The sequence below is a fragment of the Typha angustifolia genome, chromosome 6 (genome assembly GCF_048772165.1).
Source record: "Typha angustifolia cultivar Huaian chromosome 6, ASM4877216v1, whole genome shotgun sequence".
Taxonomy (NCBI): Eukaryota; Viridiplantae; Streptophyta; class Magnoliopsida; order Poales; family Typhaceae; genus Typha; species Typha angustifolia.
Genome location: NC_133244.1, coordinates 5319567 through 5338018, shown reverse-complemented (window position 1 = coordinate 5338018; position 18452 = coordinate 5319567). Strand labels below are relative to the sequence as shown.

Genomic DNA, 18452 nt, shown 5'->3' with positions numbered 1-18452 from the left:
GTACATCATGACGTTGTAGAGATCTGAAACATTTTATTCTCACACAAAAGAGAGAAAAAAATACCATAAAAGACAATGACACATAAGAACACTTCATATGTGTAGCTTGCCAGATTTTCTTATAGTTTTGCTCCACAAAACCTCTTTCATGGTACCACAGCAGGAGGATAGTAGTCATGCTCAGAGCCATAGAGCACCAGCATTTCGAAGCAAAGGGACTAAGCCACCAGCAAGGTGAAGAGACATAATCCGATCGGTGGATCCGACTAGTTTGCCACCGATGAACACAACCGGCACAGGGGGCCGACGACCGAGGATCTGGACGAGTGCTCTCTCCATCTCCTTCCCCTTAGGGTTCTCATCTAGTTCACAGATTGAGGGGTTGACGCCGAGTTCCAAGAATAGCCTCTTGATGGTGTGGCACATACAACATGAGGTCAAGCTATATATCACCACCGCATGCTCGGATGCTAATCTCATCACAGTCTCCATCTTGATCAGTTCTTAGAAAGTAGAGAGAAGTTATATGCGAAGAAAGGCTTAGATTTTGATGAGCTTAAAAAGTTCATAGCAACCCCTTTATATAAGGCCTAAAAGATGAAGAGAGTGTGATGTTACAACTGTTTAATGGAATCGACTGGGGGAAAAGGAATGCTCTCTAATGAATATTTGCACTCCTTATAGTAACTTTGATAGTGAGAGGGATCAAATGTTGCAATTCTGTCAAGGCTTAGTTCATGTCAAGTGATTGGATCATTGAGAGTATGTGTTGAAAAAGGAAAAGCTTAGAGATGATCAAAACATGGAATATGTTGAGATTGTGATATGGTGGGGGCCAAACTGAATCCAATTTTCACATGAGATGATCAATTATTCATTGTGATCAACTCCAGCCAAAGAAGAATAAACTCATGCATGTAAGAAGATACATCTCTTCCTTCGCATGTCCTATCACTTCACACTTGTATAAATGGAGTGGGCAAATGGATAAGCCACTATCTTTTTTAAATCACCTCTAACATATGCTAATTTGAGGGGGTATTTAACTTTTTTGAGAAATTTGTTATAAACAACCTTCATTTTTCCCTTGTTACTAGGTTTTTTTTTTTCTCTCTCATCTAATAATAGCTGATGAAATAGAGAATTTTTTTTTCCAATAATACATTAAGAATGGCTTGGGGTAGCGGTAGGGGTGAAAACGGATCGGATACGGCTCGGATAGTGCTCAACCCATATCCGGATCCATATTTTTTATCCGGATACGGATTCGGATACGGATATTTGACGGATAGCAAAAATTAAAACCATATCCTAAGAAAACGGATACGGATAATTTTCGGATACGGATCGGATAGTTTTCGGATACGGATCGGATAGTTTCGGATACGGATCGGATAGTGTTCGGATAAATTTTCGGATCTTAAACAAATACGTATCAAATTTTAAACAAATTAATATGAACTTACTACGAATATTAATCAAGTCTAAAACCATTCAAATACAATTTGAACAAAACTTAAAATATTTGAGAACCGATTCATCGGCAAAAAGATAGTAACGATGCAAAAAAAAAAAACAAAAGAAATTATAGACTTTAAACAAACATAATGTGCATAAACTAATGATCTAAACCTTGATCAAAAAATTACAACAACAACATACTACAGTTATGTTAACTGAGAAAAGAAACTATCATACTACAGTTATGTTAACTGAGAAAAGAAAAGGAAAAAAAAAAAGCAACTAGGATTGAATTGCATGTCCCTATCTATGATATCAATGTGATGTATAGATATTTATAAGTTTAAGGTGTACTAAATGGTTACTCATCAGTTGAATTACTCTCCAATTTAAAACAAATTAAATGTAATGCGTAGAAAATCTTAGAGCTAATGCAGGCTAATCCATGCAAGTTAATGCATCAATTACATACATCCAATAGTTTTGAGGAAGGGCCGGCGGAGGGAGGGCCGGTGGAGGTGAGCCGAGGTCGACGAGGGAGGGCCGGTGGAGGAGAGCCGAGGTCGACGAGGGAGGGCCGGTGGAGGAGAGCCGAGGTCGACGAGGGAGGGCCGGTGGAGGTGAGCCGAGGTCGACGAGGGAGGGCCGGTGGAGGAGAGCCGAGGTCGATGAGGGAGGGCCGGTGGAGGTGAGCCGAGGTCGACGAGGGAGGGCCGGTGGAGGTGAGCTGAGGTCGACGAGGGAGGGCCGGTGGAGGAGAGCCGGTGAGGCCGTGAGGGCTAGTATTGAGGGCGGCGCCGCGGGTAGCAGTGCGGTTGATGGAGATTTGGTGGAGGAGATGGTGAGTAGATGAGAGATAGAGGTAGGGTTTAACTTTTGTTGGGTATTTATTAAGCGGGTAAACGGATATCCGTTATCCGAATCCGTATCCGATAAAATCAACTAAACCCGTATCCGTATCCGGATCCGGATTTTTTTCTAAAAGGCTATCCGTATCCGGATCCGGATCCAGATATTTTTGGAAATAGCTACCCGTATCCGTATCCGAATCCGGATCGGATAGGATTTTCCTATCCGTATCCGATCCGATCCGGATCGGATAGCGGGTCGGGTCGGACTTAATCCGACCCGTTTTCACCCCTAGGTAGCGGTAAGCGAGTTTTTGACCAAACTATATCTTTCTTTTTGCCGAAATAGACTATCTCTTAAACTTGTTATCAGATGAAATTTAATTTATTATAGCCCTAATAAAAATACTAAATTAATCAGTGTTTTTGAAAACGCTAATTAGTTTAGCGTTTTTATCAGTAGACAATTTTTTTTCTTAACTACCAAAAAATTAATTTAAAAGAATTTATATACATAAAATATTAATCAGTTTAGCATCGTAGATCAGACAAAAATACTAAACTTATTCATTTTTGCTTAGAGATAAAATGTTATTTAGTTTAATATTTTTATTAGGGTTACAGTAAATTAAACCTCATTTGATAATAAATTTAAAGAGTAGTCTATTTTCGATAAAAATAAATTGGAACAGTTTGGTTAAAAACTCGCAGCAAGCTGTGTCTCTCTGCCTCGGTGGCGTGCTTGGTCAAAACAAGCTGCCATGCCCTCAAAGAGCAACTCTCTTTTCTAGAAATCTACCACTGATTAGCGTAAGGTTTGGCTCTCTCAAGCTACCAACTATGGAGTCGCACCCTCTCCTCCTACAATTGAGTGGCATGATCATTTTGATAAGGAAGTTTGGGATATTGTTTCTAGTAGGACTCAAAACGCAATGAAGAATCCTAACCGTCACTTCTCACTAGTCTCGGCTGGATAGCTACAACTACTCTTTATACGGATTATTACTTCTAACACGATATCCAACCAACCACTCAGTAGTATTACTTCCTTTCCCCCGTTTCCTTCAAAGAAGCTCTCTTTGGCAAACCATGTACCCTTTGTCTCTCTTGCCTCCTTGCAGTTTCACTCTCCTTCACAAATTATTTCTTCTCTGAGAAATGGAAGACGAAAGACATTCCCTCTCCTCGTCCTTTTTCTTCTCCCCTTCCTCCTCAATTCTCCCGTTTGAGTAAAATATTAATTTTGCTGTGGGTACTCCAACTATAGAGCTTTTAGTATATCATCACAGTTAGTCCAGTAGAATGACTTCCCATTCTAGCTTCTCCACCCCCAAAATAAGCAAAGGAACCCACTATCTTCCTCTCCGCCACTTTCCCCAGACACTAAGAACACCTATGCCAAACTCTCCAAAACCTAATACAAACTGGCTTTGACCCGATTCGAATCAGGTTCTAGACAAAATTTAGCACAAAAATTTTGAAAGATTCTACAACGGATCTAGCCATTAGATTTACATAAAATTTTGATATGTTTTAGCCTCAGAGAGATCTTTCCAATAAATCTAATTTCACGTCAATCGGATGATTAAAATAAAAAATATAGTCGGAATAGTGGACAAAGATTAGAGGTGATACAACCCAGTTAATCGAGATTGTATCTACTTGAATTTATTGCACCTTGTTTCCCTTAATTGCTGGATTAGTACAGAGATTAATTATCTCTTTAATGGATATTAGGGAATATAGATTGAAGGAGAAGTACAAGATAAGAAAAGGGAGACAAGAGACTAGTATAGATCGATCCAACAGAAGATGGTGGTGCCGTGCCGTTGGCAAGGAGGGAGGAGGAAGATGGTGATTGGCGGCCTAGAGATACAGAGAGATAGAGGGCAGCAAACAAATAATCCTTCATTAATTATTTATTAATCTTTAGATACAAGCCATAAGGCCTTATTTAGATATTAAATCAAAAATCTCTAAATAAACTTAACTAAAATAGTTTTCCTTATCTTCTTGAATTATTCCTTTGTTTCACCGCAGATAGAGTTCGAATCTAGAGAAATCTTGAATATGAAAGTTATAGATCTTGATGTTGTTGATCTTATTTAGGTTCATAATATTTAGATATTTAATGAATATCTTCTTAATATTTTTCTAAAACTGCTTTGAGCTAGATTTAGCTAATTAAATAAAATTATAATCTAATAAGACTCTTAACTAAATTATTTAAGCAGATAAGATAAATAAACTCAACCCATTTAGCCAAATGTCTCCATGATGTGATCCGATCTGACCCTAGTGTATCTTGGTGGTGGCAAGAGGTTACAAGCATCTGGTAGATACTATCATCACTTCCTGGATGTAGGGCGAGAGGTCACAATCATCCAATAGATATTATCATCACTTTCTAGATGTATGATATGCTACAGAATAATTCCTTCAAGATATGAATTTATTGTAGGAAACAGTCCGCACAACTAAGGGAAAATATTCACCAAATATTCTCCCATAGTCATACAATTATGAAACCAAATGAAATCAATCTATAACTTCCTAATCTACATTTTTTATATTTACGCCCTTCCCAGATTCGAATTACAACTGGGACAAAAATACGATATAGTGAGGATGATGGTGATAGTGACAGGTGGAATGGATGTTAGGGTTATGGATGATAATGGAGATGAGGGTGGATAGTGGATGTTGTTTAAGGGATAAATATGAAAGGGAATAAATGGTCGAGATCCCAACGAAGAGGGAGGACTTGACAGACGAGGGAAATTAGAAGTTAGGAGAGACTTTGCTAACGGTAGAGGTGGTAGGTTGGTGAAGAGGGAGGAAGGAGATTAGAATAGAGAAAAGATAGAGAAATAAGAAACCAATATTCTAATAACATAATAATTTTGGCTGCCATCTACACCTTTATAGAGGCTAGCTAACAAGCCAAAATAATAATTATTAAACCTAATTCTAGTGGACTCCCGCTGATTGCGTTCGAACCGCCCGATCGCGTTCGAACGCACAAAAGGCGTCCTCTGTCAATGCGAACGTGATGCAGAATTCGAACGCGGTATTTTTTTGGGAACCTGATGCAGGCGTTCGTAAAGCCATACGAACGCGCCCTCAACCCCATTCGAACGTAACCTATAGAAGATTTATTTTAATAAAAACAAATAACTAATGCAATAAAAAAAGATTCTAACTAAGTGTATCATGTAGGATTCTATCCCCGTAGTCATCACTTGCATCAAAACCCTCACATCAATTTGGCTAATTGTTATAGTGTTTGGGGTGATTATGTTGAGCACAAAGAGACCACAAAGGCGAAAACATAAGCTGCCAGAGAATGCAATGCCCAAGCGATCAACTCGAATAGGGATGAGGCTGTCACCTCCTTTATTGCAGCCACCTTGCATGGGGGTCTTTCTATGAGCAATGACAATAGTCTCCAAATGGATATGCTCACTTGAAGCTTCATGTCTCTGATTCTGCATGAGAATCATATGCTTCCTTCTTGAGCTGAGTGAACCCCATCATACGGAATTTATGCTATATCTCATTCCTCTTTTTTTATTATTACTAGTTTTATGATTCATCAACCCTCCTATTCAAGGGGACTTGATAGACAACGACCCTCTGGGCTTTTGGCCTACCATGATCCCCTTCTTTGGGGCTCTCTTCAACCAACTGTCGCTTGCTAAGGGGATTGAGCTCTATTTCTACCATTTGACCTTTGCCCTCCTTTACTCTCTAAATCATGATGTAAGCTGCTCATTGCTTTGGTCAAGCCCCTGTAGTTCTCGAGCCCTCCAAACTTTTATTCATTAGGAGCCCTTAGATAGTAGCCATTGTCTCTAGATCCCTTTGGGCTTGGGGCTCTGTTGGAGAAGCAAGCTCGGCCCACCCTTGTCTACAATAGATAAGCTCGCACTCCTACTATGGCTAGAAGAGCTCAACTTTCTCCAATCGCCCTCCCTACGCCTATAGATCCCTTCTTCGACTTGGTGTCTCCTAAATTTCCACTATCTATTGATCACACACTGAAGGAGTTGACAGATATCTGTGTCCCATAAGGAGCTCCACCTTATGAAAGATGATTTCAAACTTAGAAGCTCCAATTTTGGGGAGCTCTAATGATCTCAATCTACTAGGTTTTAGTGTCTCTTTTGGTGTATGATTATTAAATCCTAGAAAGTTAGAGGCCTAAGATTCTCCTTTAAAAAATATCACTTAAAAAATTATTGTGAACCAGATCTGGACAGATCCGGATGTAAGAAAATATTTTAAAAATTTAGGTAGTGGTACCTCGTGAGTTAGGGTTCTAATAGCTCTGGTTTTACCTAAATTGGAACTCGAGATAAAAAGTTAAAATAAAATAGTGGAGATAGGTTAGATGGGGCAGAATGATAAATATCCAACATTGCGGCGGTTGTCAAAGGGTGACGGATGGCTAAAGGTAGTGGTGGACGGCTATAGGGTGGGGTGGCTGCTGGAGGTGATGATGGCTATATGTTAAAGGTAGAATTAGGGTTTTTAACTTAGATCTACTCTTAGGAAAATAAAGACGATCTAACGGTTATGATAAAATATTAAATACGATAATAAAAAAATAACTAAACTCAATTAATTCTCAATGTTTCGATATTTAACAAGGAACCCAACCCCTCTATATATAGAGGTCGAGTACAATGAGTCCTCCTCGAACTTAACTCTAAAGGCCGAGACGACTCAAATTAAGATTTGCAGTAAAGGCTTACATGACTTAATTGGACTTGCCTTAAAGGCTTATTTAACTTAACTAGACTTACATTAAGGGCTTACATAAGTATGAATTAATTAAAAGATAAATAGGCTTGATCTATCAAGCCCAATGTCCTCATTCGATCTGACCCGGTTTGCATCAATCCACTACGCTTCTGATCACCTTGTCCTCAAAATGTCCATGGTGGTGTTCGCTCTCGAATTTTATATCCTCGATCTCCTTGTGCGTCCCATCTACCATATGGAAGAGGGCCCTATGGTGATTTCTTCTCTAGGGTTCGCTGATTTGAGCCATAGTCCACCCTATTCATTGTTAGCTCCTAACAACGGGTGGTTCGAGTTAAGGTCTTAGTGCATGCGGATTAGGCTATGGTTTGAGTGTGGCTAGTCCAAGGAAGGTGCTAACGGTGGCGGCTTGGACCAAAAGTGTCTGGGTCACCATCGGTAGAAAACTAGGGTTTCAACCTTTATTTTTCATCTCGACCAAGAAAGATGATGATAGGGCTGTCGCTGGGGGCTGTTCCGGTGTTGCTACAATGGAGGACTTGATTTGCAAGGATGGAGGGTGCTCCACTACAACTAGAAAAGGGATGGTTGCCGTAGTTTGGATAGTTTTCACGATTTCACCATTATTAGTACTTGAAGGTAGAGGTGGTGCCTGTTCCACGATGGCCAATGGCACAAGTGGTGAGAAGTGGTCGTAGTGGGCTAGGAGAACTTCTATCAAGGCTTGAAATGAGTCATTGAGGATGGTTTGGATTGAGTCCTTGAGGGCGGTTTGGATCTCTTTCAACTCAGCAAAAAATTCTTCAAAAAATGCTTTTGCCTATACTGGCAGCTCATCGTCGATAGTTGCTGGTGTTGCTGAGAAAACCTCTACAAGAATAGAGACGAGTTCTTGGTCCTCCATGGCCGCGATCTCCCTTGGGTTAACTTTGGATTACGTGTTCACCATTGTTCGAGGAACGTCCGCTCTGATACCGATGTTATGAACTAGATCTAGACAAATTTAGATGTAAAAAAATTATAAAAAATTAGGTGGTGTTAGACGGCCGTAGGGTAAGGTGGCTGCTGGAGTAAGGTGGTGGTTAGGGTTTAGAAGTTTTAAAAGTTTGACGTATATAATATACTCCTAGAAAGGTGAAGATAATCTAACGGTTATATAAAATGGTAAATACGGTAATAAAAAAATAACTAAACTTAATTAACTTTCAATGCTTGGATTCTTAACAAGGAGCCCAACCTCTTTATATATACGGGTTGGTTACAACGAGTCCCACTAGGATTAGCCCTGAAGGCTGACACTACTCAAATTAGGATTTGTTTTAAATACTTATATGACTTAATTGGACTTGTCTTAAAGGCTTACTTGACTTAACTAGACTTGCCTTAAGGGCTTACATAAGCATTAATCAGTTAAAAGATAAATAGGCTCGATCTATCAAGCCCAATGCCCTCATAATGCGATCTGATTTGACCCGGTTCGTATCAATCTACTACGCTTTGAACCACCTTGTCCTCAAGGTGTCCATAGTATTTATGTACCTTTCATCACTCTCAAACTGCATATCCTTGATCTCCCTATGGGTCTTATTTACCACGAGGAGGAGAGCCCCATGGTAGGTTCTATTCTAGGGCCCACTTATTCGAGCCATAATTTGCCCTAGCCATGAGTGACTTAGACCAAATTCTAGCCATGACCGCTTTGAGCCAAGGTCTTAGTACTTGTGGTTTAGGCCATGGCTCGAGTGAGGATGGTCTAAGGAAGCTGCTGGTGGTAGACAACTATAGGGTAGGGTGGCTGTTGGAGTAAGGTGGTGGCTAGGGTTTAGAAGCTTTAGAGTTTTACGAATATGATCTACTCCTAGAAAGGTAAAGATGATCTAACGGCTATGATAAAATAGTAAAGACGGTAATAAAAAAATAATTAAACTCAATTAATTCTCAATACTTAAATACTTGGATTCTTAACAAGGAGCCTAACCCCTCTATATATAGAGGTAAATTACAACGAGTCCCACTAGGATTAGCCCTAAAAGCTGACATGACTTGAATTAGGATTTGTCTTAAAGACTTACATGATTTAATTGGACTTATTTTAAAGGCTTATTTAACTTAACTAAATTTGCCTTAAGGGCTTACATAAGCAAGAATCAATTAAAAGATAAATAGGCTTATTCTATCGAGCCCAATGCCCTTATGATACAATCTGATCTGACCCGATTCACATCAAAAACTTGATTTTAAACTCTAGTTGTAATATTTTGTGTATCTAGGAATCTAAACTCTCTAGCCTATAGCAAGCTTTCTTCGCCTCCCTTGGCGTTGATCATTTAGATTCTTGGGCCTGGCTGGACACTAATGGCTCCATAGGTGGTTTGCTTGGGAGTTGGTCCTCTCTTCTCTTCTCAAAATCAACTACAGTGGTGAAAGATTCTCTCTTCTTATCCACTCTCAAAATCATGTAAGATTTATTAGTACTTTGGCTTTCTCAAAAGATTTATCTCCAAAAGGATCTCTCAATAAGATAAGAGAGACCTACTTTGATATTAATTAAAAAATAAATTTAGGAATTGGTGGACCTAGCATACAATTTCCTATGTTAATCTACACAAATTATAGTGTAAAATAAATAATAAAGTAAATATAAAAAAAATCATGGTGATCACAGCAAACACCACGAGATCTTTACATGGAAAATCCCTTATAAATAAAGGTAACACCACGTATCCTCTCCATAAATCAAAACTACAGTATTATAATCATAGGTACAAGATATACTTACAACCCATCTCATTGCTCGGCACTCATAGCTAATAGTTAAAGTTATTCTTGCTTGTTAGATCTTGCGGTAAGCTACTATTTGTGCAACAATTTGTCAACTCTACTAAAACCCACGGAGTTGAAACGTATGTCCTAGTACTATCTCGAGATGCTAATTTATTTAGATAGATGTAGAACCTTCAAGATCTTCATATTGCAACTCCAATGATGAAGCAGATCTTGGACAATAATAATCTCTTCCCTTTTCACTTTAGAGGCTCCTAGAGTTTTGATGTAGAAGAGATCTCCGAGAGATGATACATTATCTTTCAAACAAACTAAGAAACCCTAAAATCCTTTTCAAATATGACCTCAAAAGTTTTCCAAACTGTTTGAGTGTTCAAACGCATGCCTTGAGCACTCGAATGCTTGTTAAAATGGTTCACACACCAAACATTGTACTATTTATCCGTTTGATCACACTATTCACCGTTCAAGCACACTATTCATCAACACTTCGATGGAATTGTCTATTGGCATTATTCGTTCCTTTGAATAATTCGACGGATTGAAATTGATGGCCATGTTAGTGACTTTTATGAAAGTAAATTGCTAACTATAAGAGCAGTATGGATGGACTCATAAATTGAGCATCTATATCAGCTAAAATAATCCCCAATCAGCAGGTAAATAAGTTTTAACCTCAACTTGGGTGCATATTTTGATCTACAAACTTAGTTTGGTCAAAATCTTGTAGAGCAATGAATGCCTGATTACTTGAGGATTACTCAAATCATATTCCCTTTTTCATGTCATGGATGCCTACCAAGAGAGAGATCGAGAAACCTATATTGGATGCCAGGCTTGTGAACTCACTAGCTAGATTTTTCAGGTGATAATTAAACCTAGAAATATGAATAATTGCCCAATTTTACATGGACCCTTATTTATTGATTTTTTTTAACTATGTAAAATTTTTGAAATGTCCATCCCATTAATTATATAAGTGAATTTTCCTTTAGAAAATATTATATGACTATCATGTGGTTAATTTTAAATCTTCTCGTGGCCATTTCGTTCTTATTTTAGAGAAAAGGAAAAGAAAAAAGTTGAGATCTAGAAGATCATTTGACATTTCCCATCAACAACATTAGAGATATTAGATGGTTTGAGAGAATCAAAATATCATAAAAAAATAAAATAAAATAAAATTTTATGTAAAAATGGGTTATAATCTTAAGAATAATTATCGCTAGAAATCATAAAGGAATAGAATATGGCAACCATAGAGACATACTCTCTTGATTACATTTGACATAATCTTGAGGTAATCTCCATTTCAATTCAGAGTTTTATAGGACAACTTATGATATGACAGCTGATATAGCTAGAAAAGATGTTTTTTATATTAAAATTTTGTGAGCGAATCAGTTTGTTAGATAAATTTTATAAGGATAGCCTACTTTGCTATAAAAAAAAATAAAACTTGGATATGTATGGCCATACATGCTATAAAAGTTTGAAAAAAAAACATATTAATGTGATATGGGAATCCGAATCTTTATGAAAAAAGAAGAAGAAGAGGCATTAGGAGGAATAAAGGAGAAAAGGGTCATCGTGCGTCCACATTTGGACCACGTCATCAAGTCTCACCTCATCACCTATCACAAGCATATGTGTGATGCCGCGATCCGACCATGCAACCTTCTCCCACTTTTGGATCGTATCGTATACGTCAACGTAAACTAATGGCTTTAATTTTTATATTTAAGTATCTACTCAGTACGTGATATATAGCATGCATTAATGCATGCACGTATCCTTGTATGATATACGTTAAATTCTCCTGTTTTGAGATCTCTCTCTCTCTCTCTCTCTCTCTCTCTCTCTCTCTCTTCTCTTTCTCTGTCAGATCATGTCAGATCATGTCAAACGTCAATGAGCACTGCAACGTACAATGGGCATCTGAAGCTACGAAGTAGTTTCTAAGTTCTAAGTTTTAATTAGGACAGGTCCGTAGGGCTTAATACGTGAAAAGAGAGAGGGAATAGAGTGATGATCCTTTTGACATAAGGCTTGTATTATGGCAAACATTAGGAAAGCAAAGTATTATGCCAGAGAGCATAGATAAAATACAACAAATAAATTAGTCTACGGCTCTAAATCCTAAGTCCATATAAAAGCAAGAGAATAGAGGAATAACATAGCAAATCAAGCATATTATGTCATTGGAATCTTCATCCTACCATAAGGAGATAAGAGATTGATCCAATAAAAACTTCACCAAGTGGAAGCTACGCATGTTGAATAATCTGTGGTTTAATTTTTTCCCCTCTCTCTCTCTCTCTCTCTCTCTCTCTCTCTCTCTCTCTCTCTCTCTCTCTCTCTCTCTCTCATCCACTAGCTGATGGGTATCTCTAAAAGTTCCACACAAGGAGAAGCCACCATCATTTCCACTGTCTGCTTCTGCACAAAAAAAGGTATAATTATTGTACTTAAGAAGATGGAATTCTTCTCATGCTGAACGCCTCAGATGAACTGCTGTATGAAATAGTTTAGGGTTGTTGAACCAGACTTCGATATCAATAATTGGAGAGGTGGGGCGTTTGATATAAACTTTGAAATACAACTCAATTCAAAAGCTTTAAAGTATAAATGTATTAGTAAAGGTTTAGAGAGGAAGACAGATGATAATTTCAGTATAAATGAGAACAGAAATTAGTGACATGCCTTGCCTTGCACTGAGTTAATTTGGATGGAAAAAACAAACGATAAGTTAACAAATGATCATTTTCAAATATTTGAATAGTTTATAGAGTATTAAAGTTACAATAATTAATTATTGCATCACAATAATTCTATGAAAAATACCCACATAAATGATGCATTGATTTCTATTACCACTCAAGTGCGTGCTTCTTTAATATTATTCTTTGCTTCTCTGGCAATAACGATGATCATGTCATATTCCTAAGTGCTTCTTATCCAATTTGAAGAAATGTAGATAGAATTCATAGTCGGATTGCAGCATCACACGATCCTAATGATGCAATATAAATGTGCAGAAATGGATGATCTTTTCCTTTCCCTCATCCTTTTTAGAGATTAATTCCAAGCTTTAGCTCAAGGATAAGAGCTAGCTAGAGAGGAAATGTATGCCATTTTATTGACTCGATGGGTCATGCATGCATGTAATGCGGCATTTTATACTGTTGCTTTGGAATCACTTGTCAATTTGTCAAGATACCATACATAGAAAAGTCTTATGCTAGATTAGCAACTATCACAAAATTTGGGATCAAATCCTCCTCTACTCCTCCTCCTCCTCCTCCTCCTCCTCCTCCTCTCTAGTTTCGGGAGAATTTTATGCTATGCACAAGTGGGGGTTGTGTGATATTGATCTTAATTCCTAGATAGGTGTGTGTGTGTGTGTGTGTGAGAGAGAGAGAGAGAGAGAGAGAGAGAGAGAGATCAACTAGGGTCTACTTCAAGTCTTCAAGGGTACCCCATTTTTTAAAGAAGTAATATATAATTAATCCATGTAAAAAAGAATTAGAAGTCGATGTTTAGATGATTTCCTACACCGACTTTAAGAAGAAAAAAAACTTATAAAAGATTCAAATCTTATCAGAGTGTAAGGATCACTGTTTGGAATCAACTTGATGCTAGCTGTGGGTTGGCATGCATGCAAATATATATTCCTTATTCCATAGCTCTTATCTCTGTCCACAGCTGAAAAAGATATATACTTCAAGATTATCCAATTCCTACACCAACTTTATTCAAATGTGTATGACAAATATACACAGTACTAAAGTTCCATTCATGTCACTCTCAAAGCAATGATAGGAGAGAACATATCCTCTTGATCACTATATAAGCAAGTCATCCCCACACCTCCAAGACCACCACTTCTCTAAGTCTTCCTTCACTTTTCTTCATAAAAAAATCTTCTCAACTACTTCATCTCAAACCTTTAGCTTATCCAAGGTAGAATTGTGATGGATAAGGTGATGAAGTTAGCGGTGCAAAGGGCGGTGGTGATCTTCAGCATGAGCTCATGCTGCATGTGCCACACTGTGATCAGGCTCTTCCATGAGCTTGGTGTCAACCCCAGTGTCTATGAGCTTGATGAGGATCCAAAGGGAAGAGAGATGGAGAGGGCACTCGTAAAGCTTCTCGGTCGCAGCCCACCGGTGCCCGCGGTGTTCATCGGCGGGAAGCTGATTGGTTCCACCGATAAGATCATGTCCCTTCACCTCAGTGGCGATCTAATTCCTATGCTTCGAAATGCTGGTGCTCTCTGGGTTTAGTTAAGACACATTGTATAGCTACCTCTGATATCATGTTGAGAAACAAATACCTATTAATTAGGATCAGCCAATATAAACACAGCTCGCAGGTCTTCAAAATTGTAATAACTACAGAGTGGACTAGTTAAAGAACCTTTCCAAGAATGAGCAATAGTTATAGACATGATATATGTCTCAAAGTTGGATGCAACAATTGGTACTTTTGTTGATTTGCTCCTCTCTTCTTCGCTTTTCTTCCATTAATTGTAGTATGATCTCTTGATATATGTGGGATATATCTCAAGAATGAGTCTTTTGAGTCATGCCGATAATCTACCATCTAAATAAATTTTTTTATTTTATATTTTTATCTCTGACATGTCAGATAAAAAATATGCTTATGTGCGTGGGTCATGGAATGGTTTCCGATGCACAACCTCGCGAGTGCATGCAAAATTCTCCTCTTACTAGAGAAGAGAGAATAAGAATGAATAAGGAATTTATGTGTGTTGCTTTGTAGATTCTTCCATAGGACGTCCCTTTATTCCTGTCTGCTTCATTAATCTATGATATTAGAAAGTTTTAAAAGTTATTAAATGGGGTTAATTATAACTAAACCCCTTGAGTTGTAGTCAATCTTTGCATAGACCACCTTATTTACCTGTTGTGATATTTTGTTATTTGCAACCATATCTCTCACATAGTGTGAATTAGGTGTTAGAGGGGAGACTTCAAGTAACTCATTTTCAAAAGTTTCTTTTTTTTTTCATCTAAAATCAAGGTTAAATAGTCTTAAGAAGGTTTTAAATTAATTATGTGACAATCACATGATTTTTAATGGAAAATTTTAACGAATAACTAAAGAAAGAGACAGTTAAAGTAAATATTTTAATATATATCGATAGTAAATTGATCCAGGTTTAAGTTGAGACAATAAAGCAAGAGAAGAAGAGGAGAGGATGACAGACTTTGGTCAACGAGGGCATTGTCCATATATGCAGCTTGATGTAGCCGTACACACCCATTGCTTTTGGAACCTTGTTATTGTTCTTGTCTCGATTGATCTAATAGAACAATAATATCTTTGTGTAAGGTTGACTTCATATACAGGAATAAATTACACCTAGATCTCTTCATTTATTTTTCCCCTGTGAAATATTGACCTCATCTCAACTACAGGAAACATATGAAATGTCTCTTCCGATAGTTATCCATTAAAGAAAGATCAGCCTATTAATTTTAGATTCTTTACAGACTATTTTACCCTTATTTTAGAGGAAAATGAATAGTAAAATAGTCTATTTAATGTTCTCTAATAATATCGTTAGGAGAGTGAGAGATTTTTCATTGCTTAGAAGCATCAATGTGTACCAAAATTAATAAAGGGGCATACGTACTAATTGTTTAGAAGATATTAGTGTATTATCTCTCATATATGTTATAACTAGTTGCATATGAAACAGTGCATGGATGAGAACATAGGCAAAGATATACCTACAAGACTTTAATTTTTTTTTCTCTTTTAGAATAATTACATGTATATAATCGGTAATTATTTTAATATAGACTTCCTTAATATTTATTTTTCGCAACACATTAACCCTCTTAACTATGTAAAATCTATGAGACCCGTTTGTGTTTTTTTATTAAGAATATCACTTAATCAATTTTATATATCATACATATTATTTTACTCTTATTTTAGAGAAACAAAGAGAGAAGAGTTAAGAATAATTTCATAATATGATGTACCCATAAAGTGTCATAAAAATAATAAGAGCATCTATTTGAAAATAGAACATAGTTAAAGGAATCTAAATGTAAATAATTTTTCTTACAAAAAGAGAAAGAACTTTATTTTGGGCAAAAAGGTTTGTAATCTTGCTAGCAAGATCAAGAATGTGATCTCTAATTTTGCATTTATTTTGGGTTTGGACAATCTTTGTTCAATATAACCTTAACCTTTGCATTTATAACATTGAGTAACTATGCTTTGACCTTTCAGAAAACGGGGGGTTCAAGAATATTTTTGTTCTTTTCTATGACTTTCCATTGAGCTTGTTGCCTATGATGCCTTTTAAATTTTTAAAAAATTTCTTAAACTATTTTACAAAAAGATCCATTATTTTAGGGTCTCGCTCACATTCCTCGTCAAACTCCTCCTCATTCCTAATAGTCGTCAAGGCAATATCTTTAGATTTCAAGGTTGACATAGAGAAGTTTCAAAGGTCTACAAGTTTTGCACCAAATGTTCTAACCCTAAGCGTCCAAATCCTTGCTTTCCTCTATGGCGGCTTTAGTCTAAAATCTTTCATGCAAAAATCTAAAAAAAAAAACTCTAACAATTTTGTTCTTAGCAATTCTTTCTCCTTAGTTAAAATTAGTATTAGCAACATCACTCAACCTACCGTAAAACTCATTAAAAGTTTCATGCTCTTTTATACCAAGAGCCTCTCAAACTAGTAGCCTGTCTCTGAAACTTCAATGTTTCCAAGTCAAAACTTGGAAAAAAAAAGTGTAAGAAAGGTGAAGTTTCTTAACATTAAATATCTTAATGTTTGAAATGCAGGAAAAGGGAAGAATAGCGTATGCAAAGTTAGTTAGTCTCGTATATATAACTTGTCATATATACATATATACACCGTGTATATATGAATTTATTTTTCTACTTTTTGAGCATATAATAAACAATGTAAAGTTATACAAACTTGACTGTGATAACTCACCATCTACTCTAATCTAATGTTTAAGCTATTAGATAATAAAGATTTTTCATATTTTTTTATATTTTAATAGTCCCAAGAAAGGAAATTTTGTATGTTTCAGAATTAATGTTGAATTGTTGTTATATTATTTTAGTGTTAATTGGCATGTTGATAGCTAGGTACAAGCAAATTGAGTAGGGCATGAGCTTGGTACAAACTCTTTTTTTTTTATTACAAGCTTATAAGCTAATCATAGATAACATCTAATAAATATTAACCTCTATGAACTCTTATCATGACCCGCCATATGACTCAATTGGTGTTTCTTTTCTATTCATGAATTAACATATCATTGCCCATCAATCATATTCATCTATATAAGATAAAAAGGAAAAGATGTAGGATCATAGCAGCCATGCACTATCTCATGTTCATCAAATATGCTCAAATAAAGCTTGTTCTATTCTTTATTTGAACTTAGCACTGAAGTACAATGTGACATTGAGAACGAGCTGATACATTTATTCTCACAAAAAGGAAAAGAAAAAGGAAAAGGAAAAGGAAAACAAAGTAAGTCAGATACACATAAGTTAGCATGCTAGTTTTACCTAAGTTTTGCTACTATGAGGTAGTCGTAGAGCAACAAAAAACTCTCTCATGGTCTCAGAACAACGCTACCGCTGCGTTTCATATGTTCAGAGCCACAGAGCACCGGCATTGCGAAGTAAAGGGATTAGGCTACCCCCAAGGTGAAGAGTCATGATCCTATCGGTGGATCCGACGAGCTTGCCGCCGATGAATACAACCGGCACCGGAGGCCGGCGACCGAGGAGCTGGATGAGTGCTCTCTCCATCTCCTTCCCCTTAGGGTTCTCATCTAATTCACAGACAGCGGGATTGACACCCAGTTCGCAGAAGAGCCTCTTGATGGTGTGGCACATACAACAGGAGGTCAGACTAAATATCACGACGGCGCGCTCCGAGGCTAATTTCATCACTGTGTCCATCTTGGTCTCAGTTTTCAGAAGTGGAACGAAGAAAGGCTTAGATTTTGATGCAGTAGTGTTTCATAGCAACCCCCTTTATATAGAGGCCCAGAAGATGAAAAGGGTTTATTTATTTATTAATCTTACAATTGTTCGATGGATTGGAATGGGGAAAGGAATGTTCTCTGTCGATATTTTGCACTCCTTAATTATAATAACTTTAATTTAACAGTGGTAGGGCTCAAACGTAGCATATCTATCAAAGACTTAGTTCATGTCAATTGGTTTGAATGGAATATTAGTTAGAAAACTAATTGAGAGCATGTGTTTGGAAAAAAGAAAAAAAAAGTGGAAAGGTTAAAGATGACCACATATGGATGATATTGTGATTTGGTGGACCAAACTGAATCCAATATTCACATGAGGTGATTAATTATATGTTCTTGGTGATCAACTCATCATAGTGAAGAAAGAATGAGCTCATGCATGCAGAATGATACAAATTGAGTGGCAAACGGATAAGCCACAAGAACTTTTCTTTCCTTTTCTTTTCTTTTCTTTTCTAGATTACCTCTGGCATGCATATGCTAATGAGGTGGTAATCTAACTTTTATTTTAGTAACTGGAAACCTCTGT

The 18452-nt window shown here is 37.0% G+C and overlaps 3 protein-coding genes across 3 annotated transcripts; 1 reads left to right on the top strand and 2 right to left on the bottom strand.

Moving 5' to 3' along the window:
- Window positions 1–180: 180 nt before the first annotated feature.
- On the bottom strand, window positions 181–492 carry LOC140761608 (glutaredoxin-C1-like). The gene has a single exon (XM_073099018.1). It carries the CDS (start codon window positions 490–492, stop codon window positions 181–183), a length of 312 nt encoding a protein of 103 aa, XP_072955119.1.
- A 13269-nt stretch (window positions 493–13761) lies between these two features.
- Window positions 13762–14319, top strand: LOC140761541 (glutaredoxin-C1-like). Its single transcript, XM_073098907.1, has one exon. The coding sequence runs from the start codon at window positions 13835–13837 to the stop codon at window positions 14144–14146; it is 312 nt and encodes a 103-aa protein (XP_072955008.1). The 5' UTR covers window positions 13762–13834; the 3' UTR covers window positions 14147–14319.
- A 2997-nt stretch (window positions 14320–17316) lies between these two features.
- On the bottom strand, window positions 17317–17858 carry LOC140761498 (putative glutaredoxin-C14). Its single transcript, XM_073098850.1, has one exon. The coding sequence runs from the start codon at window positions 17835–17837 to the stop codon at window positions 17526–17528; it is 312 nt and encodes a 103-aa protein (XP_072954951.1). The 5' UTR covers window positions 17838–17858; the 3' UTR covers window positions 17317–17525.
- Window positions 17859–18452: the final 594 nt, after the last annotated feature.